Source organism: Canis lupus, chromosome 16, assembly GCF_048164855.1.
Source record: "Canis lupus baileyi chromosome 16, mCanLup2.hap1, whole genome shotgun sequence".
Classification (NCBI taxonomy): domain Eukaryota; kingdom Metazoa; phylum Chordata; class Mammalia; order Carnivora; family Canidae; genus Canis; species Canis lupus.
This window is the reverse complement of record NC_132853.1, coordinates 35,367,493-35,382,575: the sequence shown is the minus strand read 5'-3', so window position 1 is coordinate 35,382,575 and position 15,083 is coordinate 35,367,493. Positions and strand designations below refer to the sequence as shown.

Here is a 15,083-nt window from a genome sequence, read left to right as displayed (position 1 = left end):
TCGGATAAATGCTTGTGTGATGAATGAACAGATGAATGAGTGATATAAACATTCCTCTTGAGACCTTGGTTCCTGTGGTTTCAGGCACAGAAACCTCCAGCAGCTTCCTCTTCCTGCCTCCACTGTTGGGCCACAGGCCGGTCAGCTGGCTGGTCTTCGGTATTCTCAACACTGGCTCACAGGCTCTTTGACTCATACCCTCCGCTTGGGAGCCCAGTCTTCCCTTAAAAGGCCACCTTATCGGAAAGTGCCTGTGATGGCATTTATGAGCTCTATTTTTATCTATGTTGGAAAAGTCTCAAAGTTAATTCCCAAGCCAAAGACATTAAACTCAGGAACGTGGATGAGCAAGGAAAGCATCTATGTGATGCCTTTGAGTCACAGCTTTGTTTTCTGTGGCAAAGGTCTCCAGTCCTCCCTATCACTGAGCTCTTGTTTCTAAGGACTGGCTGACTAAAAAGCTTTTGATCCTACATTCATTAAAACTAGATCCTGCAGCCCTTAATGCTCTGTAAAATGGTGTCCTCTTCCAGAAGATTCTCTTCCGGGGCCCTTGGACTGGAACGTAGAGCAGATCGCCAAATATCTCCCAGTTCATTCCAGACAGTTTTCCACCCCCATCCCCAAATGGAAATGAATTGTGGGTGATAGCATTGCCAGCAGCAGGAAGGCAGGAGTCAGGGTGGCCAGAGGAGAGGGCTCCAACCAGCCTGGCCAGAGAGATCATTGGATAAAAGCTACAGAAAGAGGAGAGTAATCCAGCAGGGCTGGCGAGCAAGTGGAGGGCCTGTGCCAGGGAAAGGATTTGCCATCAGAACCGCAGGGGGAGAGAGAGAGAGAGAGAGAGAAGGTAGGAGTATGGAGAGAGGAAAATGATAGCAAAGGACCAAGGGAGGGAGAGCAGAGAGGAGGGGAGAGGGAAGCAAAGGTGGAAGGAATCAGATAGTTCGTGGCTAAGTTCAGGAGGAGAGAGGCAGCATGAATCACCCTTTAATCCAAGTAGGGTAATCTGGAGAAGAGGATGTTGGAAAGTCAGAGAGATGGTCAGCCACCACCTCCACCCCCATGGCAGATTAGAAATGAGAGCCAGGGAACATATCAAAGGATGTTCTCATTCCCAAATGCAAAGTACTGAATTAGCCCCATCCCTGCCTCTGGGAACGTGGAAAAGATAGATTTCATAAAAGGGTGCTGGAACCCAGGGGGTCAGGCCACTCCTGAGTCCCTTTCTGCATTTCCCTTAACAAAAGCTGAAACAGTTCAGGGTCCGTGCCCCCCTTGCCCCCCATTTTGGCGGCTGGAGCACAGCCAGGAGCACAGCCCCCTATGCGCCTCTGCCTTTGCTGGCTAGTCCGGGACAAGGACCAGACCTAAAGCATGGAGTCTGGGCTGAGTCAGCACCGCCTGCAGGAGATATTGCTTCCTGGAAGTCTTGCTTCAAAGCTTCTGGCTGACCAAGCACCAGTAGGGAACAAGAGGCACCCTGCCTGGAATCTGGAGGTGGCTTTGGTTTTCAAGATACCTCTCCCCAGAAAGGGAGTCATGGGGCAAAATGTTCACAGTCCAGCTGGAAGAGTGACTCCTATGTGCTCCAGGCTGCCCCCATCCCCTCCACACTCTCTGATTCAGAATATTGCATTTTCAGACCTTACAAGAGATTTCAGGGCCAAGATGGAGGCTCTGATTCCTGAATGATCTAGTTAATTCTCCTGAAAATTAGACAAAAATATACATTCTAAGCCTCTGATGTCTATTTTCTGAAGATATGTTTTTAAGCAGAGGGGTAGGAAGAATGTATATGAGATGCCCTGTGTGGGCACGAGGAAGCATCCTCTCCTGATAAAAGAGGACAGCATATCATTAGCAGAAACCCGCAGACTGCTCCAGTGGTCAAGCTCCTGCTCTGTCTCTGAGGGGCTGCAGTGGGGGGTCCTTCTCAGCCACCCCTGTTTTTCTCTTTAACTCATATATGTTTGACTCCCCGGTGCAGGGTGAAGGGTCATTTTGATGATCTCACTCTGATCAAGCGAGCCCCCCGCAAACTGCTTGCTATGCAGTGGGCACTCGAGTGGGTAGGCGGTGGGTGGCAGCAGCTGCCAGACACCTTCCCCTGAGGATGTATCAGTTGGTGCCAAACGCCTATATAAGCTCTTTCTGATCTCTGTGCCAGCGACTACAGGTCCTGGAAGGAAGCCAGGAGGCTACCATGAACCCTGCATTCTTCTCCTCCCTCCCATCCGCCAAGAATGGGGAGGGATGGCTTGGGAGCCCAAGAGAGGAGCTGATGGTTCTTAGACACATTTTCCAGCTGTCACACCTGCTAACATGGGAACTCACTCACGCACACAGGCACGCTCAGCAACAAACTGTTTCAGGTTTCCTTGTTCCATCTGCCCCACACCCAGAGCAGTAGTAATAAGAACTTCCATCCACCGACTATTGTTCCCAGTCGTGTCCCTCTTCCCTCCCTATTTTCGGCCCTCCCACAGATTGATGTTTGGCCCCCAGCATTCACCAGTCACTGGGTTAGGGGCGAAAGACACAAGGATGGGGTCTTGGGGAAGCAAGTATCCATAAATATTAATCAGATACAAGGCAGTAATATAGTGTTGCTATATGGTAGGTGGCAAACTAGTGGCCAGAAGGCCCAACCCACCCTACAGGTGTGTTTAGTTTACCTAGTAAGAATTTTAAAAATTGAAAGAGTTCATATAAAAATCAGTATTTCCATATCTTTTTGAAATGATGGATTGATTTAGTAACAATCGGGAAGAGATGATAAGCCCTTTGGATGGGACACGAACTCTCAGTTTGTCACAGGGCACACTCCCCCACCTCTCTACCCTACCCCTTCCCTGTTAATGTCAACTGGCTATCTTCGTTCATTTGTGCTTCTGCAACAATTGTACAGGTGTTAGAATCCGGGACCCTTAAAACAAAAAGCCCTCAACTCTGCTGGAAGAAGTCAGACTGGTGAACTCCGGAACTAATTTTATGTATCCTGTTGATTTGATTACTTGTGTATTGTTTCTCCCCTCCTATGGTGAGATGCACAAGGGAGGGGCTATAGGTTGGCTGCCTTTCTGCACCTACACTGTCTCTCCTGGCGCAAGGCTGAGTGCCTGGTACCCAGTTAGCCTCAGTACCTGTTTGTGCAATGTGTTGAATGAATGGAAATGCTAGAAGCACCAGGTGGAAAAAGGGATTCCAAGCAGAGGAAACCGTAGTCACAGAGGAGAGTGTACAGGGAAACTGCAAATAGTTCCTGGTGAATGGAGATGCTGGAAGTGTGAGGTGGGTGGGATCACGTAGGGTAGAAGCAGCAGGAGTTGAAGCAGGGAAAAGAGACTCCAGTGGGATCCTGAAGCACTTTTTATGCCACGTTCTGATGGTAACCATGGACCCTTAGAAGTGATTTAAGGAGTGAAGTAACAGGATCAGAGTCTTGCTTCAGAGAGGAGTCTGGCAAGGTGTGAGGTAGGGAGAAGCTCCAGGAGGAGAAACAGGAGCAGCAAATAGAATTCAATTCAATGCCCCACGGCCTCTTTCTGAGGCCCTTGAAACACCACTGGGGATCTATTTTAAGAAAATGGTGCCCCCTGCTGACGAGGTCTAAGCTTGCAGCTCCCCTGGGCCAAAAGGGGGAATTCGACAATGCTTGGCCCTGAACAAAAGTACCTGGAATCCCTAAGCGTGGGATTGCAAGGGGTGATGTATCAGAGAGGAAAAGAAAGACCGGTGAGAACATGTGTAATAATGACTAATGCCACAGTCTTGTAAGTAAATACGCAACACTGGCTAAACTTGAATTTCAGATAAACAACACATGTCTCAAATATTGCACAAATAATTTTTAACGTAAGTATGTCCCAAGTATGACATTAGATGACACATACTTATACTAAAAAAAAAATTATGTGTTGTTTATATGGGATTCAAATGTAGCCAGGCATCCTGTGTTTTTATTTGCTAAATTGGACAGTTCCAGCTTATAAAGCGTGTGGAGGGGCCAGGAGAAAACCAGAAACGAACTTGGTTGTGTTACACTCCTGGCATATCTCTGCAACCTCAACCCCACTCCCTCCACTAAGCAGAGCTGGGATGGTGCTTTCTCATATTTTGCAGTGGTGCCCAGGTACACAACTGTATTTGGGAAATTGCTTTTCATTAAATGAGCCTCAGGATTATGGCAGATATCATGTATGAACCCCTTTGAGAATCTGAAGAGAGCTGTGGACTCATTACAGAAAAATGAACCTACCAGCTGACATATGTGTGAGCATTTGTGCCATTATGCCTGCACGCGCGCGCGTGCACACACGGAGACACTTATTTTTTCATGCACAGACACTTTTACTTAAAGTTTGAGGGAGTTCCAAGCCTTCACACAAGAGTGACACATTCCTTCTAGGGCTGTGGTCTCTAATGTGGCCATTCTAGACACTGAGTAGGAGGAAATGGTGACCAGTCAGAACCTAAACTGAAACATGGTGCTTCTGCTAGCTCTGGCCACCCACACACCAAGACAAAACGCAGAAGTGGGCGGGAAGAAACATTAGGTCCCTCCCCTCCATAAATGCTTTGAACCTCCTTCCTCTTCCACTTTTCCCAGAAAAAACAGAGAATCAGGCATATTTGGACAGAAAGCCCACCAGCGCTGTGGACCTCTACCTCAGTGGAGTGGAAGGCACTCCCTATTCCAAGACCCTCTCTGTTGCCATTCCCGCCCTTCACGTCATGGCAGGCAGGGCCTACTGGTTCTGAGTCTGAGAACTAATCTGTCAGAACTTGGCTTTAATTGGTAGGTGAAAACCTTCCAGAGCAAAATCTGGCCGCTCTGAGCTAGGTGATCAAAGCCACGGCTGGAACATTTTGGGAGTAGATCTTGGAGCAGGGTGCTCCAGATCTCTAAGTCTCCCTCCTACAGCCCTTACTGGAAAGCTCTCTGACCCCCATGGCCTGCTCTCCTTCTAACCCTATAGAGCGAACACAGAAGTGGCCCAGGTGAGGGGGATGTTGTTTACACACTCCCTCAGAATGTTCTAAATGATGTGAGACCTCATTGCAGGGTGCTTCCATCTTTGTCAGCATGTTTATGTGACATTCCAGCGTTGGTGGACCAAGTTGTATTGAGCGAGCAATCATAAGGATACAGCCTACAATGCATTATCATGGAATAACATTTTATGTTGAACATTTTCTGTAATTAAAAAATTACCTCATCTACATTGTGGTGTGATTTAAACTATAATTTCTTTGGAAGAAGGGTGCTTTATTTTGAGGTGGAGAGCTCTTCCTAAAATTTTTTGGAGTTAAAATGTTTTGTTGTAAGCCATATTGGTAATAGGTTGGTTTTTTTTTTTAATGTCCTTACTTAAAAAAAGTAATAAAAAGCCACCCCCCCCCAATTATTTGGAAATTCTACTGGACCAGGAAATCTTAATTGCTGGGAACCAGTGGCTTAGCTTGCTGACTTTCTGACATGGGGTAAGTGAAGATTCACTTCTGGGCCCTGTCTTCCCACAGCCATGGAACTTCAGCTGATCCACTTTGGTGGGTTTCAGTCTCCCTATCCCAAATGTGGGGAGACTTGTCCTGGCCTAGGCTCTCCCGCCAGGAGTGTTGTAAGGACAAATTTTCAGGAACTAAAGAGCTTTGGGAAGGGAGTTCAATAGATATGAGACTGTGGCTCCTGAAGACAGCTGGTGTGTTTTCAGTGGGAAGGGTTGAATGATCCCGCAGAGACCCAGGATAATTTCTCTGCCACGGCATCTGGAGAAAGTGACCAGCACCACCACTCATAAAATGTGCAAACTGTTCCACTGACAAGAGGGAGCAGACAGCACAGGCAGTGGGCCTCCTGAGGAGCTTTGCTTCTCCCCGCCTGAGGGCACAGTCCAAGGTGTAACTAGGACTCCAGGAACCCTGCGTTCTAGTGAATCTCTTCTGCACATACCCAAGGACCTACCGCAGGTCACTTAACCTTCCCTAACTTGTTTTTCCATTTCTGCAAGGGACAGGTGCTTGCTCCGCCCTCCTTGCGAGGGTGTTAAAGGGCATTGATTCCTCAATGTGTCACCTGAAAGATACAGGAAATGTTTTGAAAGGGATAGGAATTACAAGTAGACTCTTTCTTTCTTTTAATATTTAATTCCAGAATAGCTTTCGCCACGTTTTTACTCCAAATCACACTGGTGGGCCACTCCCCTTACACGAGGCTGCTAGGGGTCCAGGATATGGACAAACTGCTTTACCACAAGCCTGAGACCAACAGCTCAGGAGGTTGACCTGATGGTGTGACCAAAATAGGCATTAAATACAGTACACCCCTAACTAAAAACATAGTGTTTGGGGAAACTTGTGTGCCGGCTCCTTCCCTTGTACACATAGCTGAGAATTAACTACAGATGAAAAGTCCTTTGATCTTAAGAAACCGGAGGCATTGGGCCGCCCAGGGTTAGCGATCACTACTTCTGTTGGGACTTGCCTGGTATTTCACATTTATCAGCCCTTATGCCATGACAGAGCACCGCGGACAATACACCGCGGTCTAACTTGGCACACTCGGTTCCTGAGATCCTATAGGTAAGTGTGCCACGTGAGCATACCGGCAGCTCATGCCACATCTTCACCTGTCCCCCATTTGAGCTGAACAACTGCCTCAGTGCAGAGCCACTGCTCTCATTTGACCTGACTGAGGGCAAGAGCATGGTGTGTGTGTGTGGGGGGGGGGGGGGGGGGGAGCCAGGCAGTTGAAAAGCCCATTTCCCACTTGGCTCCACTTCCTCCTCCTTTCATCTTCCCACACGCTCCAGCTCAAGCCTCGCCTTGCCCAGACACTTGGTTGTTAGCTCTGCGCATCTGAGATGCAATGATTTGTTTACCTGTCTCCCTCTTAGACTATGAGCCCCCCAGAGGGGAAGTACTGGTCCTAGTTAGCTTTGAACTCCCAGCAAGTTCACAGTACAAGGCACACAGGAGGGATGGGTTAGGTGGGCAGACGGGGGTGGACAGATACACCAGTGCCAGGCTCTCAGCACACAGTAGGTAGGATATACTAGCTCTGCTATCAGGTGACAGCGATGCTGGGCTGTTGAAGATTTTGTCTTGCTCTTGGTGCCTACAATTAGGCACCTCTGAGACAGTTCCTTGGGAAGGGTGAGGTGGATGCGATCGTCCGATGGCCAGGAGAGCAGGCCTGTCTCCAGCACTGGTCACACCCTCTAACCTCCTATCCAATCCACAGAAGACAGTTTGGAAGAACTATCAGTCCAGAAGAGAAGGAGCTAATTGCTGCAAACTTTGGGATATAAAAAACAGAAAGGGGAAAGGGGTGGAGAAGGAAGGAAGTCCAGTCAGATGTACTTAAAGCCTCTTCTCTCAAGGAGGAGTTCGAAAAGAGTGGGGGCCTTGGGGGCAGAGCTGCAGCAACACCAGAGGCCCTAGAGAGCAAAACGAGTGCAAGTGAGGCTGGCTTGAAAGCCTGGGGAGGGATGGCGAGGCAGCCGCTCAGGAAGGAGGCTGGGCTCCCAGCTGGAGAGCCAAGGGGCTGGGGCTGCTGAACAGATGGAGTGCAAGTTGCAGCTGGTGGAAATGCACTTTCATGTGTAAAGTTTGGTCCATGGAGGATTGCGATTTCCAGCTCTGAAGGCGGCTGTGGGCAGGTGGCTCTGCTCCATGCTCCGCCTTTTCCCCCCCGATGCCACCCAGGAAACTTGACAGAGGCTCTGTGCCAGCACCCAGCCACCATGCCTTCCCCCAGCATCCCTTTCAACAGGCAGAAGCTGGCCTGGGGACACCTTGGCACAGCCATGACAGCAGAGGACTGCAATGCTTTAGCAGCTGAAGGGGACAAGGGAATAGGATTAATACAGCCTCCCCAGGAGGGGACTGCATGGACTGAGAACAGATGCAGGGATGGAGGGAGGGAACTGACCTTCCCAAGCTGTTCATGATATATACAACTGGGTCTCCACTCTGAGCTTGCTGGAGCTCTGGCTGAAGAGGAGGCCGTTGGGAAATGTGAAAGCACAGCAGACTTGGAGGCTCTGGGCTCATTTCCCCCAACCTCAAGGGAGGTTTCTTGAGGAAAGACTGTATCTGGAGTTTTTAAAGAAATATTTGCCCACCAGAGCTTGAAGAGATACAGTGATTTTTACATTCTCTGGCTCAGCAGCCAGCCACCTGTCCTGGCAGATTTGGACCTCCACCTGTGGGAACTGAGGCCACAAGCCCAACTGCAAATCTATTAAAGCTTCTCCCTACAATGCCTGGGCTCGTGGCGGGGGAGGTGGGGAGGGATTAGCCACCCAGCCAGGTTACCCACATCCGAGAGGGAGCTTGGGCAAAGAGTATCAAGCTCTGCCTCTTTCCTCTCTCTTCTCTGTTTGCCTTAGGCTGGGCTCCAGGTCATCTAGTACAGAAACTGGCAACTCTGTCTTGTTAAAATCCAAGCACTTTTTAAAGAATATGTGATTTTTGTTTCCTTTTCTTAAAAAACAACAACAAAAAAAACCCCACAAAAAAACAAAAACAGACTGGAACCCAGTCCTTTATCCCTATTGTGTCCATTTGCCCAAGAGATGTCCATATTTGAGACAATAACTTAAATATTCTCAAAGTGGAGGTAGTCTCTCTCTTCCTAGTGGGATGTCTTCTTGGCTCCTTTCCCAAACTTGGCATCGAGACCGAGACCTATGGAAAGGGAGAAGATGGGCTTAGGTTTATGAGGAGAAATGAAACCCACCAATGATTCTGAGGGGGAGTGGGGGAGGGAAGGTCAGCTTTGATTCTCCAAAATTGGAGCTTTAAATAAAACTAACTCCAAATACTGGTTTTATAGAACTCACTCAGAGAAAAAGTATTGCATCAAATGAAAAAAATCACCAAGATTCAGGCAATTACATATAAATAATAAAGTACAGTGAAACTAGAAGAAAAAATGTCAAAACTTTTTAGCTAGTTCTCTTAGCTCATCCACAGCAGCACAAATCTAACTATAATAGTTTTATCCTGTTCAGTGTCTGAGGAACCTAAGTCACTGGAGGAAAATCACTAAAATGAAATGCTCATTAGGAAGGGTGCATTAGAGGCAATATTTCCTTTCATTTATTTTTGAAGATTTTATTTATTTATTCATGAGAGATACAGAAAGTGAAAACAGAGACCCAGGCAGAGGGAGAAGCATGATCCCTGTAGGGAGCCCAATGTGGGACTTGATCCTGGAACTCTGAGATCACGCCCTAAGCCAAAGGCAGACACTCAACTGCTGAACCCCCTAGGTGTCCCTTCTTTTTCTCTTTTAAAAACACTTTCTCTAAAATAACTAAATCAGGCACCCAGGTGGCTCAGCGGTTTAAGCGACGCCTTTAGCCCAGGGCCTGATCCTGGAGACCCAGGATCGAGTCCCATGTCAGGCTCCCTGCATGGAGCCTGCTTCTCCCTCTGCCTGTGTCTCTGCCCAGCCTCCCCCTCCTCTCTGTGTCTCTCATGAATAAATAAATATAAACCTTAAAAATAAAATAACTAAATTAATTTCATAAATATAATCTCAGGAAAAAAGTATCATTTTAAATCAATCACAGGCTGCCTGGGGGGCTCAGTCAGTTAAGTGTCGGACTCTTGATTTTGGCTCAGGTCATGAGATCAAGCTCAGCATCGGGCTATGCGTGAAGTCGGGAGGCTGCATAGGATTCTCTTTCTCCTTCTCCTGCTCCCCACTCCCCCCCTCTCAAAAAAATTAATTAATTAGAATAAAAAGAAATAAAGCTCTGTGACTATTGCTTCACGTGCCTGGAGATGTTCTGCAGAAAACTTACCCAAGAACACAAGCACGGTGCCCACCCACTGCAAGGGGCTGATGGGATTGGCGAAGAGGATCACAGAGGCCAAAATAGTGAAGAACTTTCGAGTTGTGGTGATGATGGAGCAGGTCAGGGGGCCAAAATACACAACTGTCATGAAGATGAAGCTCTAGAGAGACCGAGAAAACAAGATCAGGCTGGCCCTGGGGATCCACCCCAAAATCTAAAGTCTGCGCTAGGACATCAGGGCTCGCCTTGCCACCCCTTCTCCCAGCCAGGTCAGTGTCTCTTGAGGAGCCAAGCCACCCCATCTCGAGGTACTCACCTGACCCAGGGCACTGGTCAGACCAAAGAGCAGAATGTTATAGATGATGTTGGGGTACCTTTCGGCAAAGCTCAAGAACTCCCAGAGCTCCCCAGTGAACAGGATTCCTGGGGAGAAATGCCAAAGATGAATGGCACACCTTGTGTGCCTGTGCCAGCACATGTGTTTGTACATAGCCCAGCAAAGTACTCTGCAGGAGAGCCAGGTGTGGGAAGTGCAGGAACTGAGTTCAAACTGCCCCACCAGGCATCCTATTCCTAGTTTCCTGATTAGAGAAAACTAACTAAAGACTCTTCTAAGAGAGGCTTGAGAGTCAATTCGTTACTTCTGCCAAAGTCACTGGAAGCAGAGAATGTCAGATGTTGGGGAGATACACACATCTCCAGCCTAAGGCAACTCCAAGCACTGGTCACCTCCAGCCATCAGCAGTCTCCTCTGTTAACCCTACTGTGCTATTCAAAAGATACTTCCCACATGTGTCCAGATTTGAAAAAAGGTTAGGAAACACCGATTTAAAAGCAAATGCACTCATATTCGAACTACATTTGTATACCAATATCTCATCTCTCTCAGAAGGGAAGTTCTCCCAAGGTCCTTCTGTGACCCACTACCACGTGTCCTCCCACGGTAGCTGGCACAGGTCTAACCATGATTGTGCCAGTCATGAGAAGCAAGCAGAACCCACCAAGAAAGGTTTCTCCAGGAAGGTTTGGCAGGGGTTTGGACAGAGGGGCATCTTAGAGCTGAAACAGGCCTTTGGCCTGGCAAAATTAGCAACCACCATCTGAGCTAGGGATCAACTGGAGGGGGGCAGTCTGCCCCCTGGTGATACACAGAAAGAATAGCAGAACCACTCCTTACCAGCTCCCAGCAATAATGTCGACCAAAGGTTGATATTCAACATCATGTGGTTGGAGCCTGTTTGGTAATGAGCCCGCATGTGGTCCTGGGAAACGCCTGTCAGTCCATCCAGCGTCAGAGATAATAACTGAAAAGAGAGAATGTACCCAGCAGTGAAGAGGCCACCAGGGCCCCTCCCTAACCCAGGACATAGGACTCACTTCTCTGAGACTCCTCACAAAGCTGCTGTCTTAAGACAGGGTCCTCAGAACAAAATGCTACCATTTGGTCATGGGTGAAGGGTCAAGAGAGATCATGATCACTGCCTCCTGCCCCACCCAGGCACTAGAACAGAAAGCTATCTGACCCACAGAGTCCTAATGTAATCAGAGTGGGATGGGAAGCCTAGCACTTCCTAACGTAGTGCCATGAAGCCTCACGTGCAGGGGCCTGAAACTCATTGTGGTGAGCCATATATTTTCCCATTATGGTAGAGAAAGGAAATGTAGTCCTGGCCTGTTAGGCTCCTGGCTTGGAGTAGTAATCCAGACTGGATTCTGTGGTCACACTACCAGGATTAGAAGCCTGGGCAAAGTTAGCCACTACCTCTGCCATTAATAGCCATGTGACCATGACAAGTGACTTAATCTCTCTGTATCTCAGTGTCTTCACAATGAAAAGGGAAATAGTACTTTAGTATCTCAGTGTCTTTACAAGGAAAATGGAGATAGTATTTTATACGTTATAAGGTTTCTCTTGTAAAAATTAACCAACGAATAGGTGAACCACTGGGAACAATACCTAATCCAAAGTAAGCAAGAGCTACTATAGTATTATTTTAAACTCCTGGCTTCCAGGTTTCTCAGAAAGCCACAATGAGAGACACGCTATTCCTTCCCTATTTGTTCTCAGGTCTCTCTGGCCTCACACTAGCATTTAACTGCAGGCCTCAGAGTCATCACTTCCCCAGGAGAGCTGAGCTGTTGTTAAATATTTCGGGCTTCCCACTATGGCCTTAGCAGAGCCAGGGGCCACGCAGCAAGAGACAAAGACCAGAAATGGGGGCAAGGAGCAACACAATCTCTCTTGACATATAACCGGCCTTTTACATGCCCAGGTGGGATGCTCCTTGGTTGTGATTACTGGAAAAGGCTGCCTTTCCCACCAGGATCACATACCAGAAGCAGCTCTCCGTAGCCAACTGTGTGTTCTTCCATCCCAACTACTTTCTTGGGTTTGTACATGAAAAGGGCCACTCCAGCCACAATTAGCAACACACACAGGTACTTGGCCATTGGGTACTTCTTCTTCAAGAGGGTAACTCCAAGGAGCATGACTACAGGGAAGAAACAGTGGAAAATTCGGGTACCCACAGGCATTGATGAGCCCAACACTGTCCTCTTAGGAGCCAAGAAGAGACTCCCGGGAGAAAACAATGTCTGAGAAGGAAGGCCTGCAGAGGCTAAGAGGAAGGCACAAGGCTGGCACCTAGATACAGACGATTGAGCAACAGGGTGAACAAAGGATATAAGGCAGGGAAAAGGCAGAGAACAAAGGTGAAAGATCTAAGAAGGAACGGGGGCAAGGGTGGGGACAGTGAACGTGTGAGAGATTGAGAGAAAGAAACTGATGATCAAAATGCAACTTAGGATGTCTAATGACAATGTAAGCACACAAGACACCAAAATGACTGGCATGTGAAACACTAGGTAAGCCTCTAGCTTCCAGCCCATGCATACCCAATACCATCGGAAGTGATATAGAAATGACAGGATGACAGGAGAAAAGGACAAAGGGACGGCACTGGAGATAGCTGGGCTGGCATAACCACTCCACAGGGATACACAGCTCTGGGAGAGGAACAGAGAGCCTACTCCAGGAAGGGTGACGATGGTAGAGGGAGAGATCATCTTCTGCTTACCTGGGATTGGCTTGCAGGATTTACCAAGGACCTGAAATGAAATTCAGCAAATAATATCTGAGACTCTGTGATGTGCCAGGCACTGTGGTAGGTGCTATGCTAAGATGAGTAATTGTGGGGCCTGCACCAGAAACCACAGCCTATTGTGGGCAACCCACCACCACTATGCTTCAGATCTGCAGTTCTTTGCTCTCTGAATTTCTCCACCACATTCTCTTTTAAGTCACAGACCTGAGCGAGGAATTCTTAGTTCTTATCAAACAACTTCTGAGCCAACCCATGTCACACCCTGAGGTTTCACCTGAGTTGGATAGTTGACAAACTGTAGTGCTGAGTTGCTAGAGACCATGGCACCCAGATAGGAGACAGAACAGGCAGCATAGAGCCAGCTCCGAGTACGATCCACCCTGGCAGTGTCAAAAAACTGGATCACTGGAAAAAGATAAAAAAACATATAAGAGAAACCTGGTGGGCCCAGGATGGGCCACTGAGCGAAAGTTGAAGCCACATGAAAGGAATATGTCAAATAAGACGAGAAGCATAAGATATTTCTGTCCTCTTAGACTGGAAAAACCTCTGAAGATTATTCAACTCTCCAGTCTCATCTACACCAAGCACAAGACCACATGCAGAGCAGAAATGGGGGCTCATTCAGTTCAAGGGACGAGTTAGCTCTGCTGTAGCTCCCAGGGAACAAAGAGAGAAGCTCAAAACATGTTTGAAGCGTGCACATAAAGGAAACTCAAAGGGAAGAAGGAAAAAAAAAATTAAGTATTCCCAGTGGGGATCTGGAACACAGAAGACCCATTCTCTGCACATTTCTGACTCAGAAGTTGGTCTAATTTAAGGAAATAGGGTTTTGCCCCATTCCAAACCCATTGGTTTTGTCGACTGAACAGAGAACGTCCTAAGGACGGTGGGAATGTTGAGAGTAAGACCTCAGAGGTGGACAGGGAGGGGGGCACACAACAGATTTACTACATAGGTACTCACAGATCTTGGCAAACACAGCATTGATCACACACTGGATGAACACCAAAGTTAAGGCAAAAGTGAATGTTTCCTGCTTGGCTCCCTCCCCATACTTTCCTCTTGTTCTAAGAATGAAATGATAAGAAAAAAAGGGAGAAGAATTAGTATATTTTCGTTCGGGGCCATCTAGTATGTCTAGTCACTGACAGCTTTAAAATGATCTTGCTTCTTCGGACGACGGGACAGTTTGGTAAGGTTCACTGGCCTCGTTCACAAAAGGGGGGCTGATTTTTATTGGATCTAGAAAGCAGACATCCCAGTCTGCTGATCTCGGAGCCTTGGGAAAGAATATCCGTAAAGGATGGAGCTAGAGGAAATGTGGAAAAACAGACGGTGGAACGAGGTACCCCCAAATAGCAGATGAAAGAATTTGGGCTACAGCAGTAAGGCCAAAGGCAAAAGAACCAAACGTCGGAACGTCCCGCTGTCTGCAAACATCGGAAGTCCCAAAGAGAAGGTGGCACAGGCACGGAAACTCGGTGGGGGTGGGGAGACTGCTCACCCTGTAAAACCCAAGCCCTTGGAACCAACAGGGAGAAAAACAAGGGAAGAAAAATAGCCAGGTCCCGAGAATCCGGAGACCAACTTTCGCATTTTGGAAATGTGAGCAGGCTCTGCCGCGGCGGCAAAGGTGTGGGGGTGCTGGGAGGGCGCGGGCAAGAGGGAACGCCCGGGCCGGGGGCGGGGGGACAGGTCTGCGCTCCGGCCCCAGGAATCCGCTCACATCTTTTCCTGCAGGATCCCATAGTAGAAATAGCAGACAAAGACGCCGAGGAAGCAGAGCGGCAGGCGCAGCCGGTCGGGCACCAGGGAGCTGCTAGCGGCCATGAGACGCCCGGACGACCCGACCGGAGACCCGCTCACAGCCGGCAGCGGCAGCGGCAGCGGCGGCGGCGGCGACAGCTCCAGCCGGACATCGCCGACCGGCGACAGGGGCCTCATAGGAGCTGCATGAGACCGCCGCGCAGTAGGCCCCAGCAGCCACCGCCAGAGCTGCCAGCTCAGGGCCTCCGCGGGGGGAGACGCCTTGGGACCCAGAAGCCGTCCCCAAGTAAAGGAGATCCGCCCTGGGACCTTAGTTTCGTCCCTGCTGACCAAGGGAGTCAGCCGCTCGGGCACCAATTCCGTACCCTCGGGTTCTTCCGATCAGGCAATTCCGAGG

At 48.6% G+C, this 15,083-nt stretch overlaps 1 protein-coding gene across 1 annotated transcript; it reads right to left on the bottom strand.

Annotated features, from left to right (window-relative positions):
• Positions 1-6,130: 6,130 nt before the first annotated feature.
• Positions 6,131-15,083, bottom strand: SLC35B1 (solute carrier family 35 member B1). Its single transcript, XM_072780143.1, has 9 exons — positions 14,646-15,083; positions 13,883-13,986; positions 13,191-13,321; positions 12,890-12,920; positions 12,147-12,304; positions 10,990-11,116; positions 10,129-10,235; positions 9,819-9,972; positions 6,131-8,694 (listed from the first exon to the last, which is right to left on the bottom strand). The coding sequence occupies exons 1-9, from the start codon at positions 14,861-14,863 to the stop codon at positions 8,642-8,644; spliced, it is 1,083 nt and encodes a 360-aa protein (XP_072636244.1). The 5' UTR covers positions 14,864-15,083; the 3' UTR covers positions 6,131-8,641.

What these genes read in the sequence shown, in the direction of transcription:
- SLC35B1 (XM_072780143.1), bottom strand. Translation starts at nt 14,863, where the DNA reads ATGAGGCCCCTGTCGCCGGTCGGCGATGTCCGGCTGGAGCTGTCGCCG. An exon ending in TGCTGTGTTTGCCAAGATCT is followed by an intron (nt 13,322 to 13,882) that starts GTGAGTACCTAT and finishes ATCTTTTTCCAG; the next exon opens with TGATCCAGTTTTTTGACACT. An exon ending in ATCCTGCAAGCCAATCCCAG is followed by an intron (nt 12,305 to 12,889) that starts GTAAGCAGAAGA and finishes TCTTCCCTGTAG; the next exon opens with TCATGCTCCTTGGAGTTACC.